The sequence below is a fragment of the Anolis sagrei genome, chromosome 2 (genome assembly GCF_037176765.1).
Source record: "Anolis sagrei isolate rAnoSag1 chromosome 2, rAnoSag1.mat, whole genome shotgun sequence".
In the NCBI taxonomy this organism is placed as follows: domain Eukaryota; kingdom Metazoa; phylum Chordata; class Lepidosauria; order Squamata; family Dactyloidae; genus Anolis; species Anolis sagrei.
This window is the reverse complement of record NC_090022.1, coordinates 6,349,225-6,364,122: the sequence shown is the minus strand read 5'-3', so window position 1 is coordinate 6,364,122 and position 14,898 is coordinate 6,349,225. Positions and strand designations below refer to the sequence as shown.

The 14,898-nt window shown below is 44.2% G+C and overlaps 2 protein-coding genes across 3 annotated transcripts in view; both read right to left on the bottom strand.

Annotated features, from left to right (window-relative positions):
- The window catches only part of LOC132769747 (major histocompatibility complex class I-related gene protein-like), a 240,081-nt gene that overhangs the window by 128,589 nt on the left and 96,594 nt on the right, over positions 1-14,898 (bottom strand). The gene's annotated exons all lie outside the window — the stretch shown is intronic.
- The window catches only part of LOC132770245 (major histocompatibility complex class I-related gene protein-like), a 159,779-nt gene continuing 154,981 nt past the window's right edge, over positions 10,101-14,898 (bottom strand). For both annotated transcript variants that reach the window (XM_067465337.1, XM_067465342.1), the window contains 3 exons: positions 12,122-12,160; positions 11,427-11,465; positions 10,101-10,188 (listed from right to left, as the gene is read on the bottom strand). In XM_067465337.1, coding sequence (XP_067321438.1) covers positions 10,184-10,188; positions 11,427-11,465; positions 12,122-12,160 — 83 coding nt within the window. In that variant the 3' untranslated portion in view covers positions 10,101-10,183. The remainder of the gene's footprint in view (positions 10,189-11,426; positions 11,466-12,121; positions 12,161-14,898) is intronic.

The window sequence follows — 14,898 nt, the reverse complement described above, 5'->3', positions numbered from 1 at the left end:
ATCCTGATGCTGTTTGGAGGAAGATGGACCATGGATGATGGGACTTACAGTACCTTCACTCACTTCTTGAGACCACTGCAACCCTCATCCAATGACTGATCAAGACCAAACTTGACACACAGAGCCCCCATGACCCACTCTACATCCTGATACTGTTTGGAGGAGGATGGACCACAGATGATGGGACTTGAAATACCTTCACTCACTTCTTGAGATCACTGCGACCCTCATCCAATGACTGATCAAGACTGATCAAGAGCCTCCACAACCTATTCTAAATCCTGGTACTGTTTGGAGGAGGATGGAGCATGGACGCTGGGACCTGCATATGGGAGTTTTAGTTCACCCACACCCACTTACTCCGGAATGACCTCAGAGTTAAATCTTACTCCAGGAAACAAACCGGGCCAGCTAATCACCAAGCTGACATTGGGTCTAGGCTAAACTTGGAGCACTGATAAACAATGCCTTTCCCAAATAACATGGGCACCGCTGGGTCCCTAAGCTAGTAATAAATAAATATTTCACTGTTCGAATCCCCCTGTATCCCTCTGTTTCTCAGTCTAAGCACTTGCATAGCTCAAGCCTGAACAAAAATGTAACAGTGTCCAAAAATCCCTGGCTCAGCCATCTCCATGGGCATTGTCTGACCAATCAACTTCATGCATCTTGTTTTAGAGTTGACACACACACACTCACAGATTGCTTGGATGCTCCAACATCTTCTGCCTTGGAGGAAGCCTGTTCCCTGGGGACCCCCCAACTCTGCCCTCCTTCCTGGTTGGATCCTTTCTGACTTTGGCTCCCTGTGGGCTCTGGGTCTATGCAAGGCCAGCGGAGGGGCTGCCCATGTCTCCCGAGGGGGTGGAAGGCCCATTCTTGGCTCTCCAGGGCCACCCTAACCCCAACCCTGCTCTCAGGGGTGGCTCGTCCATTATGCAAAGTAAGCGGTCGCAGAACACTTTTTTTTTGCCAGGGGCGCAGAGGTGCCTCTGTAAATGCCCCTCGACTGCCACTTGAGGAGCGCCCCCTCAGCTCACAACAGCCCTAGCAGTCCGGGGGGAGGCTCGGCTTTCTTGCCTCGCTGCCGGGCGATCCTCTTCCCAAAGGAGCCGACCCTTGAGCCTCGCCTAGCTCCTCTCGTTCCTGCTCCACCCGGCCACTGGGTGCGTGAGCAGAGCCGGCGCTCAATCGTTCTCCGTGTTTGATCCATTCCCCATGACCAGCTTCCTTTCCCGATCCCCCGGCGCTCCCCCCACCTCCTCTCCTCTCCTCAATCCGCGGGTGGGCCAAGGGGCGGAGCCGATGCGCCTGGCCCGCTTCGTGTCCGGAGGCGTGTCTGAAGACCCCAGTGTGTGCACCAAATGTTGCCTCTTCTCCTGACTTTCTCTTCAGCCATTGGGACCGAGAGAGAGAGAGAGAGAGAGAGGCCCTCCGGCTGGAGGTATCTCCCACCTCCGCTCCCTCCTTTGTTTTTGCGCCTACCTTCAGGAAAGGTGGGCATCTCCACCTCTCACTCTCCCTCTCTCTCTCTTGTTCCCAATGGCTGAGGAGAAAGTCAGGAGAAGAGGTGACTTTTGGTGCACATGCCGGGGTCTTCAGGCATGCCTCCGGACCCAAAGTGGGCCAGGCAAGGGAGTAAGTGCGGCAAGTGTCGTTACTGGGATGTATAGTTCACCTACAATCAAAGAGCATTCTGAACTCCACCAATGATGGAATTGAACCAAATATGGCACACAGAACTCCCACGATAAACAGAAAATATATATCAGTGATTGGTTGGGAGGGGGGGGCGCCAAAATACTGTTTGCTTACCATTGAAAATTACCTAGGGCCGACTCTGTGCTGCCCTCACCTGCAGATGGAAGGGCTGGGAATCCCCTCGCCAAGATAAAAGCCCAGCTCTACTCACCGGAGCAGCAGCTGCTCCCCGCCAGGAGGACAGCCAAGCCCAGGAAGAAGCGGGGGGGACCCCATCGCAGGCCCATCCGGCCCCCCGAAACCCCCTCACTGCCTTCTTTCTGGGCGAGACTCCGGAGCGACCCCAGCGCGTTCCTCTCTCTTCGCTGCCCAGCCACGGACTCAGAAAAGGCGAAGAGCCAGGATTGGACGGAAGGGAAGCATTCCTCCAATCACAAAAAAGAGGCACTTCGGTGACGTCACCGGGTGCTAGGGAGATTCCACCCAGCCGCAAACTGAGCAAAGTTGGTGAAAACGAAAGTAGAAACAGGCAAAAAAACCCCAGCAGCCATTCATTTGCATTGGCGAAGGCTGGAATCAGCGCGTTGATGTGTGTTTTCGAAGCTGTCTGGGCATGCTCTAGTAGCATCCCCTCCTGACGTTTCGCCTGCATCTGTGGCAGGCATCCTCAGAGGTTGTGAGTGTTGGAAACTAGGAAAATTGGATTTATATATCTGTGGAATAATGTCCAAGGTGGGAGAAAGTAGTCTTGTCTGTATTGGCGAAGGCTTTGGTAGAAGGCGCTGGGTTGCTATGAGTTTTCGGGCTGCCTGACCATGTTCCAGAAGCATTCTCTCCTGATGTTTCACCCACATAGAACCATAGAATCAAAGAGTTGGAAGAGACCTCCTGGGCCATCCAGTTCAACCCCATTCTGCCAAGAAGCAGGAATATTGCATTCAAATCACCCCTGACAGATGGCCATCCAGCCTCTGCTTAAAAGCTTCCAAAGAAGGAGCCTCCACCACACTCTGGGGCAGAGAGTTCCACTGCTGAACGGCTCTCACAGTCAGGAAGTTCTTCCTCGTGTTCAGATGGAATCTCCTCTCTTGTAGTTTGAAGCCATTGTTCCGCGTCCTAGTCTCCAAGGAAGCAGAAAACAAGCTTTCTCCCTTCTCTCTGTGGCTTCCTCTCACATATTTATACATGGCTATCATGTCTCCTCTCAGCCTTCTCTTCTTCAGGCTAAACATGCCCAGCTCCTTAAGCCGCTCCTCATAGGGCTTGTTCTCCAGACCCTTGATCATTTTAGTCGCCCTCCTCTGGACACATTCCAGCTTGTCAATATCTCTCTTGAATTGTGGTGCCCAGAATTGGACACAATATTCCAGGTGTGGTCTAACCAGAGCAGAATAGAGGGGTAGCATTACTTCCCTAGATCTAGACACTATGCTCCTATTGTGCAGGCCAAAATCCCATTGGCTTTTTTTGCCGCCACATCACATTGTTGGCTCATGTTTAACTTGCTGTCCACGAGGACTCCAAGATCTTTTTCACACGTCCTGCTCTCAAGCCAGGCATTGTCCCCCATTTTGTATCTTTGCATTTTGTTTTTCCTGCCAAAGTGGAGTATCTTGCATTTGTCCCTGTTGAACTTCATTTTGTTAGTTTTGGCCCTTCTCTCTAGTTTGTCATCTATGGCAGACATCCTCAGAGGTTGTGAGGTCTGTTGGAAACTAGGAAAATGGGGTTTATATATCTGTGGAATAATGTCCAGGGTGGGAGGAAGAACTCTTACTCCAGAATGAGGTCACAGTTAAATCTAACTCCAGGAAACAAACAGGGCCAGCTAATCACCTCCAAACAATGGATTCCCCTAGGCAGCGACCAGCCAAGCTTTTTTTTAAACAGTACATGAAATATTTTCCTTTTTTTTTCATTTTTGGCTTATGCACAGTTCTTATAGTAACATTGAATTTGCAAAGGTGAATTCTTTAATTGAGTAACCACTGGGACCTCATACTTTATGCAATCATATGCTCTTTCTGACATTTCAAAGAGGAATTGGGTGCAGCCCAAGTAAACCTCTGTTGCAGGGCTCTGTCCAGGTACTTGGGTAGGAGGTAGTGGGCACTTCCACCATCCCTGGGGCCAATCTGGGCCACTTGGGATTCAGTTTTAACAAAGAGGCCTTTGTTAAATTAGGCTGTTGCTTTTGCTCGTTTCCTGATATACAAAAAAATGGACTTTCTTAAGTCCAGAAAGGCCCAAGTTTAGGCTGAAAATACCCACTTGTCTCTAAGGTTTGCAGAAACATATTACCTCCTAACCTTAGACATGTATGTGTTGACTCAATAGATCCATCCAATTGGAACTAGTCAACGGAATTCAGCTCCTTTAGCTAGTTCTTTTTTTTAATTATATAAAACGGTTTACTTACTACTTACTTAGGCGATCCCTCATAGTCCGAGGATGATGGTCCTCCTGGCGGTGGGTCCGTAGGCGACTGCGGATCCCTCTTCTTGATCTGTATCTTCTCCCGCAGTGAGGGCATCGGTTTCCAGGTGGAAGGCGGTCTTGGTCGGGGTTGGCTTGACGCACCTTCCTCTTGGCACGTTTCTCTCTTTCACCCTCCATTCGTGCCTCTTCAAATTCTGCAGCACTGCTGGTCACAGCTGACCTCCAGCTGGAGTGCTCAAGGGCCAGGGCTTCCCAGTTCTCAGTGTCTATGCCAGGGTTTTTGAGGTTGGCTTTGAGTCCATCTTTCAATCACTTTTCCTCTCCTCCAACATTCCGTTTTCCATTCTTGAGTTCAGAGCTCCCAACTGCTTTGGGAGACGGTGGTCAGGCATCCGGACAACGTGGCTAGTCCAGCAGAGTTGATGGCGGAGGACCATTGCTTCAATGCTGGTGGTCTTTGCTTCTTCCAGCATGCTGACATTTGCCCGTTTGTCTTCCCAAGAGATTTGCAGGATTTTCTGGAGGCAGCACTGATGGAATCAAAGTCAATTTCCCCCAAATCTGATCATGGGGGTTCTGTGTGCCAAATTTGCTCCAGGTCCATTATCAGTGGGGATCACAGTGCTGTGTCTTGATGCAGGGCGAACTATGTCAGAATAGTTATAGTTATTTCATATGCATGTATGTTTTTCAATGTGTTTGCATTAGTATTATAATGTATTAGTATTGCTTCTTAAAGATGGATTCAGTCATGTTCATTTACTGTTCAGCTCACATATGTTATTGTTACAAAGTTACAGGCCAGACAGTGAAACTGTGATAACATGAAATTCCTTTGCCCTGAGAGAAATTAAGGAGTGTACCAGCCAAGAACATAGATAAGACAGAAGGGCGGATCTCTTGTTTGCTGTGTCTTCTTGCTATGCTTTGTTCGTCGCCATCTTTAGTTCCATCATGTAGTCCTTTGTATATAAACGCTTTAAGTAAAGCTACTTCGAAACTTTAAGAAGAATGCTGCCTGAGTTTGTTTATTTTGAAATCACACGCTTGCTGTGCCGAGACTGGAGAGTCTGACTGCTAACAAACTACAACTTCCGTCATGTTGAGTCAGTCCCCCAAACCCTTCCAGTATGTTCAATTGCTGATCAATTCCTCTGTTTGCTGCATACCATAGAAAGGAGTAGGGACGGGTTATGGGAGGGGCAATGGGCAGTGGCATGCAAATTCGACAACAGTGGAGAGAGCAAGGAACACTGGGATGTCTGTGGTGGAGGAAACATACAATCTAGGATGAAATTGTCCCTGCATGAAATCCTTCCCTTGGGTGGCGGGCAGTGTGGTGTTTGTGGAGGACATTGGCAGGGTTCCAACTCTATGATTCTATGATTTCAGACAAGCATCAATTTGCTACTCAGCAATTCAGTTTTGCTAGTGAACTGGAGATTAAAGCAACCCCGTATAAGAGATACTGATTCATACATAAATATTGAAATGTATAGAGACACAACTTATCTCATAAAAACCTTTCATTTATATTTCAAAAATACAAATGTTTTATTAGGCTGTTGTAAGTTTTTCAGGCTGTATGGCCATGTTCTAGAAGCATTCTCTCCTGACGTTTCGCCTGCATCTATGGCAGGCATCCTCAGTGGTTGTGAGGTCTGTTGGAACTCACAACCTCTGAGGATGCCTGCCATAGATGCAGGCGAAACGTCAGGAGAGAATGCTTCTAGAACATGGCCATATAGCCCAGAAAACCTACAACAACCCAGTGATTCTATTTATTTATTTATTTATTTATTATTTACTTTACTTGTATACCGCAGTTTCTCAGCCCAACAGGCGACTCAACGCGGTTTACAACAAGGATAAGAATCAATCAACGATATACAATTTAAAACCATAAAAGCATAATATACAATATTGACACAACAATAGACAACACAATGCATCTCATAACTAGAGTCGTGATCCAATCCATCGTCCAATTTTCCATTCCTGTAATCATCACATTCATTGCACTGTTTAACCGAATGCCCGTTCAAACATCCAAGTTTTTAATCTTCTTCGGAACACCATTAGCAAGGGGGCTGATCTTACCTCCATAGGAAGGGCGTTCCACAACCGGGGGGCCACCACAGAAAAGGCCCTGTCTCTCGTCCCCGCCAGCCGCACCTGTGAAGCAGGCGGGATAGAGAGCAGGGCCTCCTCAGAAGATCTTAGGGTCCTGGCGGGCTGATAGGCCGAGATACGTTCGGATAGGTAACTTGGGCCAGAACCATTTAGGGCTTTATAGGCCAACGCCAGCACTTTGAATTGAGCCCGGTAGCAAATCGGCAGCCAGTGGAGCTGGTGCAGCACAGGAGTTGTATGCTCCCTGCGCTTCGCTCCTGTTAGTATCATGGCTGCCGAGCATTGGACTAGCTGGAGCTTCCGATCCGTCTTCAAAGGCAATCCCACGTAGAGAGCATTGCAGTAGTCTAAACAGGATGTAACCAGAGTGTGGACTACCGTGGCCAAGTCAGACTTCCCAAGGTACGGGCGCAGTTGGCGCACTAGCCTGAGCTGTGCAAATGCTCCCCTGGTCACCGCTGAGACCTGGGGCTCCAGGCTCAGCGACGAATCCAGGGTCACACCCAAGCTGCGAACCTGTGTCTTCAGAGGGAGTGCGACCCCATCTAACACAGGCTGTAACCCTATACCCTGTTCGGCCTTTCGACTGACCAGGAGGACCTCTGTCTTGTCTGGATTCAATTTCAATTTGTTCGCCCTCATCCAGACCGTCACAGCGGCCAAGCACCGGTTCAGGACCTCGACAGCCTCCTTAGTAGCAGGTGGAAAGGAGTGACAGAGTTGAACATCATCTGCGTACAGATGACATCACACTCCGAAACTCCGGATGATCTCTCCCAGCGGCTTCATGTAGATGTTAAACAACATGGGAGACAATATTGAACCCTGAGGAACCCCACAAGACAAAGGTTGTGGGGTTGAACAGGAGTCTCCCAGTAACACCTTCTGAGACCGACCCTCAAGGAATGAGCGGAGCCTCTGTAAAACAGTCCCTCCAAGACCCATTCCTGAGAGGCGTCCCAGAAGGATACCGTGGTCGACGGTATCGAAGGCCGCTGAGAGGTCCAGCAGCACCAACAGGGACACACTCCCCCTGTCGAGCTCCCGGCGCAGATCATCCACTAAGGCGACCAAGGCTGTCTCAGTACCATGTCCCGGCCTAAAGCCAGACTGTGCCGGATCCAGATAATCCGTGTCTACCAAGAATGCCTGGAGTTGTGAGGCCACCACACGTTCCAGGACTTTGCCCAAGAAGGGGAGATTGGAAACAGGCCGAATGTTGACGAATTGAGTGGGGTCCAGTGATGGTTTTTTCAACAGCGGAAAAAAGAACAACATTCTAGCCATGAAAGCCTTCGACAATAAAATGTTTTATTGTTCAATTCATACAGACTTTGATGTTTCCATTATGTTTGCACAACACACCTACATACTGCAGCTGACAAATTTAATGTGTCCCGACTGAGTTTGAAAAGCTCTACTGTAGATTAATGCAGCTTGACACCATTGTTATGCTGGGAATAGCAATCTTCTTCAAGCCTCCACTAGTTTTTTTTGTATATAATTCAGATTGCTTACTGTACTGTATATGTGTATATTGGTATGCAGTTTTCCTTAACTCTGTGTTGTGGGAGGGGCTGCAGACCAGGTGATCAAATCTGGGATTGTTCAGGACTTAGACTCCATTTTAGAAACAGCATGCTTTTAGAAATCAGTGGAAACAGAATGCTTTAGAGCAGTAGAAAATCCCACATCTGTGTGTCCCCAGATGTTTTGGCCTGTGTGTCCCCAGATGTTTTGGCCTTTAACTCCCAGAAATCCTAACAGCTGGTAAACTGGCTGGGATTTCTGGGAGTTGTAAGCCAAAACGCCTGGGGACCCACAGGTTGGGAACCACAGCTTTAGAGACTCTATTAGACTCTCAGAACAGAGAGATGTCTAGACTCTGGATTGTTATGAAAAAGATGCCCTGTGTTATCTACACAGAGAAACTACTTCAAATCCTATCTGTAACTGGACTGATAAACAAAGTATCTGTATGTTGAATACATGAAGTTTGTGAGTAAATCAACAATGTTAATTTTAAAGAAGTCTACTTATATTTTGGCCCTTTGAAAGCATGATTTAAACCAAGGTGATTTAAGGGAGTTTAGATTTTGGGGGGGGGGGGGGGGCAACTGAAACAACACTTTTGAAACTCTGCTATGTGTGTGTGTGTTTGTGCATTGGCATATCTTTATCCCTAGCAGTTCAAACAGACATCAAAGAGTGTGGTGGAGGCTCCTTCTTTGGAAGCTTTTAAACAGAGGCTGGATGGCCATCTGTCAAGGGTGATTTGAATGCAATATTCCTGCTTCTTGGCAGAATGGGGTTGGACTGGATGGCCCATGAGGTCTCTTCCAACTCTATGATTCTATGATTCTATATCTAGGGGACCTTCCACAGAGCCCTATATCCCAGAATCTCAAGGTAGAAAATCCCACAATATTTGCTTTGAACTGGGATATCTGAATCCACACTGCCATATATCCCAGTTCAAAGCAGAAAATGTGGGATTTTATTCAGCTGTGTGGAAGGGGCCTAGGTATATCAGTCTAACAGCTGAGAAACCTAACTGCCATGCCTGAATGCTAGTGAATATTGACCACTAAGGAGAAGGTTGACTCAAGTGAGTTTTTAACTGTTCTCAGGGAGATTCCTGATTTTTCCAAATTGGTAGTGAACGTCATTTTCTGAAAGGTTATGGAGATTTCCATTTCACAAAAGGTCATGGTGTCATTTTTCCAAAAGGTTATGACTTCTAACAAAGTCATACTTTTCCAAAGATCATACTTCTCCAAAATGTTAGGAATCTGTACTTTGAAAATATAGGATATATAGTCTGGAGTTTGGAGAGGCAGAAACAGTCTTTGGTAGAAAAGGCTAAAGCCCTGGCAAAACAACAATTCCCATGATTCCATAGCATTCAGGTATGGCAGTTAAAGTGTTGTCAAACTGCAGTAATTCCAAAGTATAGATGCACCCTATGCCAGTGCCTTACATTCCTATTCTCTATCTCTCAACACTTTTATTACATGTAAGTCATAAACGTTATTGAACAAAATAGACAAGATCAAATAGGCACTTATTAGGCCTGGGTAACAACGGAAAAATTTGTTTCTAAAATCGATTCGTTTTTTGGGGGGTTTTGTGTTTTGATTTTTAAAAGAATTGTGAAATTTTTCTGTAAAAAAGTTCGATATTTACGAAATTTCGTAATTCGTAAAATAATGACGAAACAATTACGAAACAATTACGAATCGATTCGTTAATGGCGGACACGACCGCGCAATACGCTAAAAAACCTCCAAATGGGACAGGGGGAACTTCTGAAGCTTCCCTCTCCCTCTGTTGTTGACTGTTGGTGTGATATTTATATTTTTTTTCACTAATTAAACAAAAAACAACTATAAAACTTGCCGCAGACATGCGGAAATAATAACGAAATGACCTCAAAACGATAACGAAACGAATACATAACGAAATCCGAAGCAATTACAAAATGAATTTAAAAATTAGTTTCGTTTTTTAGATGCTCCTGAATGGTTCGTTATCGCTTCGTTATAAAAAAAATAACGAATTTTTAACAAATTATGAAACGAAACCGCCAGCCCTAGCACTTATTAACAATTAGAGTCTAAGATCATAGCAGCCTACTTCGTTTGCACTTTACTGAGCTCTGTTGCTGTGAATAATACAGCTCATGCACAGGTAATGACGCATTTGTACATTCTCAAGTATTCACTGAATACTACCAACATATACATTTTTACAAAAAATCCCAGAAGTTGAGAGAAGTCATTTCTGCTGGCCTTTTGGAAGTGGTCTTCTAAAAAGGAGGATGTGTGGTTCTGGTTCATGAATCATGTAGTGGACCCAGCCAAGGCTCCAATCCACTCTTCCTCTCTTCTTTACACAGCAGACCAACCAGTTACACTGCGGAAAGACAAAACAGGGAAATGCTTTAGAATGAGGGCAGGAGGATGAAACCCAATGAATTTGATCCAGGCTGAAGGAACCTCAATCAGCAACCAGAGAAATTTGGGAGTTGTAGGGTGCATGTCCTTAGTAGGATACAGCAGAACTAGACTCTGGGTTTTTTCCCAGCCCAAATTACCTTGCTATTGGAAAGAGAGAGAAGAGAAAGCGTATTACTCATACAAGCATGTAAGGAGAGCCTAAGAGCTGCATTGTAGGAAGGAGAGCAAGTAGGTTGTCTGGGGATGGAACCAAAGAGACATTTAATCCTCTCTGGGAGCTGGCCAAACTTGGCAATGAGCTGTGTCCTTCCTGGCTGGCTTCATGGCATCTGCAGTGGTTTCTATGGATCTCATTTCAGCCTCCAGCCACTCTGAGATGCTGGGTGAGAGCTGGGCTGTGCCTTTCAGTCCCCAGCATAGTGGACCCTTGATATCTGCTGGAGTTTGATTTCAGGACCCCTGTAGACACCAAAATCTGAGGATGCTCAAGTCCTATTATATACAAGGGCATCACCCCCCCTGCCCAAAACATTGAGGGGAGGGGTGAGACTATTATGCGGTGGTGACTATTATGCAGTGAAAAAGGCCCTCCCATGCGCCTGTGCCCTCAAAGAGAGCACCTGAGTGGCTGGGTGAGGCGTCACCTGCCCATGCTGCTGCTCCCTTGCCTAAAGGGAAAGAGGGCAGGAAGGCAGAGAAGTGAATTCATCCTCCCACCCAGCTGCCCTTCTTCCCACAGTGCCAAAAAAGCAGTGGCACCCTTAATTCACCCACCAGGTGACTGAATTAAGGGTGCGACCTTTATGCGAGGATAACTAAAGTGCCTATTTTGCCTTCCCCAAAAGGGGTGTGTGTGACTATTATGTGATGAAATACAATTGTGTTCCTTATATAAACATTTAAATCTTTGTTTTTGGGAATTTATTTTTAAACCACGTGGAATCCATGGACATAGAATCTGTTGATATGGGAGGACTGACTGTATAGAGTCCATCTGTTGAACAAGAAGATGGCAGAACACCTAGATAGGAGAGAGAGAGTTTTCCTTTCTCTTGTCTAGACCTCAAACCAGGTGAGGAGAGAAAGTTTTGGGAAATGGTATGGCTCCAAGAGAACCCCTGACTTAGAAGTGTAACCTTTCCTTCTATGTCTCTTTCCTTTGCCATTCATCTCTTTGAGCAAGGGTTTACTTACATGTACTTTTCTCCGAATTATGGGAACCTTCCTCATGTACTGAAAAAGGAAAGAAAAGGCAAGGGGGTCAATTTTTAGGCAGGAAATACTTAGGGATTCGAGATATTTTCCTCAGGGCAGAACTGTGGGGCCTTGCCATTTCAATGCCCACCACAAAGACTGTCTCTATACAGATTTTGGGAGCAGTCTTTATGGTGGTCATGGAATAAAGGGAGGGGAGAGATTCCAGGGCTAGACTCTTCATCACACTAGAGAAGGAATCCATTTTAAATTCTGCTCTTGAAGTCCCAAGGGCAGGAAACGCTCACGTGCTGCCTCAGGATCTGCTATGTGCACAATGGTGAGGTGGTGTAAGGCGGAGGCTGTTTTCTTTCCCTACAAAAGGAAATGTGCAGGAGAGGCAAGGGCTCCTCTTTTCTTGAAGGGGACCCACTTCCCTCCCTCCCCTTTCCCAGAGGATTTCAGTGGACATTTCCAAGGACCACTTGAATACCCCTCCACCTATATCACGAATACACCTCTGCCCTGGGCCACAGCACCACTCTCCTCCTTCTGAACTTGTTTTCTTTCAAGACTGAGGTAGCCTGTGTGAGTTTGGGAGGAGAAATTTGTCCACCAAATAAGTTCTGGACATTGAATTCTCTGTCTCAAGGCTTGACCCTCTTCTCCCCACTGACCCCCTGACCCCAATTTACCTATTTCGATGTTGCTAGAACTGCCAGATGGATGCAATGCTATTAAAAAGAGAGAGAAGGGAGATGTATTACTCATACAAGCATGTAAGGAGAGCCTAAGAGATCTTTTTCTTTTTCTATCTTTGTTTTTGGGGTGTTTTTTTTTCTTATTCTTATTATAATTTGAATCAATTACTAAATATTACTAGATGCTACCAAATAATTAATATTAATAATTAATATTTATATATATACTTCAAAAAACATCAATTTTCCTCAATTTAACACGATCACCTTAATCAGTTCTTAATTTAAGGAAAAGGAAAAAGAAATCAATTCATTAATTTCATTTAGTCAATTATATAATTTAGTATATATTAATTCATAATTCAGCTCTTTGTTATTATTATTATTATTATTATTATTATTCAATTTGATTCAAGTAATATTTCATGAATTGATTTTTTAATAGATTCCAATTTCTAATTTCCTTCTTGTTTAGTCCTATTTGGCCAAACAACTAAGATTCTCTTATCTTCTATATTCTTCTATCTTCTCTCTTCTTTTCTTTTCTCCACTCTTGCCTCCCGTAGATCTGCTCCCGCTGCTGCACACTCTTGCCTCCCGAAGGTCCGTCGTCCAAATTTCTCTGCAGACTGTCCGATCCTCTGCTTCTGTCTTCGTCTCTTGCTCGCTTCACTCCTTATATTATTTAATTATTTTCCGTATCTCCTACTCCTGTATTTTATATTAATTGTTTTTGTATTAATTCTTTTTCTCTTCCACCCTTAGTTCTACTTCAGCTTCTTTCACTTCCGCCCTTACTTTGTACGTCTTGCGTCACTCTGCTTCCGCTATAAGCCACGCTTAGCCTGTTTATTTCTACTTCCGCCCTTCTTCGGCACCCTTTCTACGTCTTTACATCTTGCTTCTTACGTCTTGCGTCTTACGTCTATCTTTAGCTTTCTTCCTGTTTTCTTTCGCGAGGTTGTCCTTGCCCTGCCTCTCCGCCAGCTTGTTTATAGAGAAACCATCGTAGACTCAACAATGTGGTGCCCAAGGTCAGTGGCTTTCTTTCTTTTATTTAATTATTTAATCAATTATAGTCGGTCAAATTCAGCAGATATAACAAGTTTGTTAAACAATTACAGGAGTAGGTTTTATTTTATTTTTTTATTTTTCTTCCAATTTATTGCTTATTTCTTATATTCTTATTTTCTTAAGGATATCAATATATAAATGTATATAAATGTATATAAAATGTATATAAAAATGTATATAAATGTATATAAAATGTATATAAAAATCGATAAATATATTAAAGAATTTAATACTTAAATTCTTTAATATATTTATCGATTTTTATATACAATTTATTCCTCCCAAGAGTCCATTAAATTTAGTCCTTATTTATATTCGGTCATCAAATTTTCCCTTCTTAGATTTCTTCTATTTTTCAATTTTTAAATTTCCTTCCCATAGCCCAAATAGGCAAGGGGTGAACAGTTCTTGGCTCCGACACAGAATTAATTCTTTGGAAACTTATGTTCCCTTGGTTTCCACAACCGTAGATCATAGATTTCTTCTTTTCTTGTTAAGTTTTGAAAATGGGGAGGCCAGCAGCTGTTGCTAACCTTTCGGCTGCTTCCCACAGAGAGGTCTGCTTACCCTTGTACTGTCCGCATCCACTCGATCTCCCTCCCTTGAGGGGAAGGGAATCTTTGGGACCTTTGGAGCTGACAACTAGGGTTTTGCACACTTCCTGATCTCGATCTGTCAGGATGTGGGGAGCTATTTGCTCTACCAGACCCCTCTACATGGTTGCCTCTTTGAGGAACTCCTCATTAAGGTTGTCCTGCCGCCATCTTCCCCACCGGAAGTCATACACATCAATGCTTGGGAGAAGAGGGTCCCAAGGTTCTGAAGAACCAAACATGAAAGATATATTGAAAGAAATACAAAAATTGTCTAAAAAACAAGATGAAGTTCAAGAAGAGGTACATGAAATTGCCCAGAAACAGGATACAAACTATAAGCGGATGCAAGAGGAATGGATGGAAATGAAAAAGGAAATGAAACAAGAATATGGAGCAATTAGAAAAGATATAAACCAGTTATATGGTGAAACTAAAGAATTGAAGAAAGACAAAGGGAAATGGAAGAAAATCAAATTAAAATTCAAAAGAAGATGGAAGAACTAGATAAGAAACAAGAGCAATTAGAAAGATCACAAGAAAAACTTCAGCAGACTGAACTGGATTTTCAATTAAGAATTAGAAATCTACCAGAAGATACGAAAGAAGATCTACAACAGACTATACTTAAAATTCTAGCTCAATGTATGGAATGTACAGAGGACGAAATCGATAAAGAAATAGACAAAACCTTCGGAATTTTCACAAATTACGCAAAAATACACAAAACTCCAAGAGGTATAATTATACAATTTTCAAAAAGAAGATTTAGAGATGAAATTCTTCGCCAAAATAGTAGAAAACCAACAATTTACAAAGGAACAAAAATAGTGATGCTTAGAGAATTCCCCCAGGCAACACTGAATAGAAGAAGAAAGCATTTCTTCCTAACGGAAGAACTTAAGAAGAGACAAATTAGATTTTGTTGGGAACGTAATGAAGGCATTATGACGACATATAAGATGAGAAATTTTGGCTAACCTCGGAAGATAAAGCAAAGGTCTTTTATGACAGATTAATGAAGGAAACAAAGAAAGACCAGAAAGGGTCACCCTTAAAAAAAGGAAATAAGAAGATAAGACCAAGCCTGGATCTTTGGAAAAT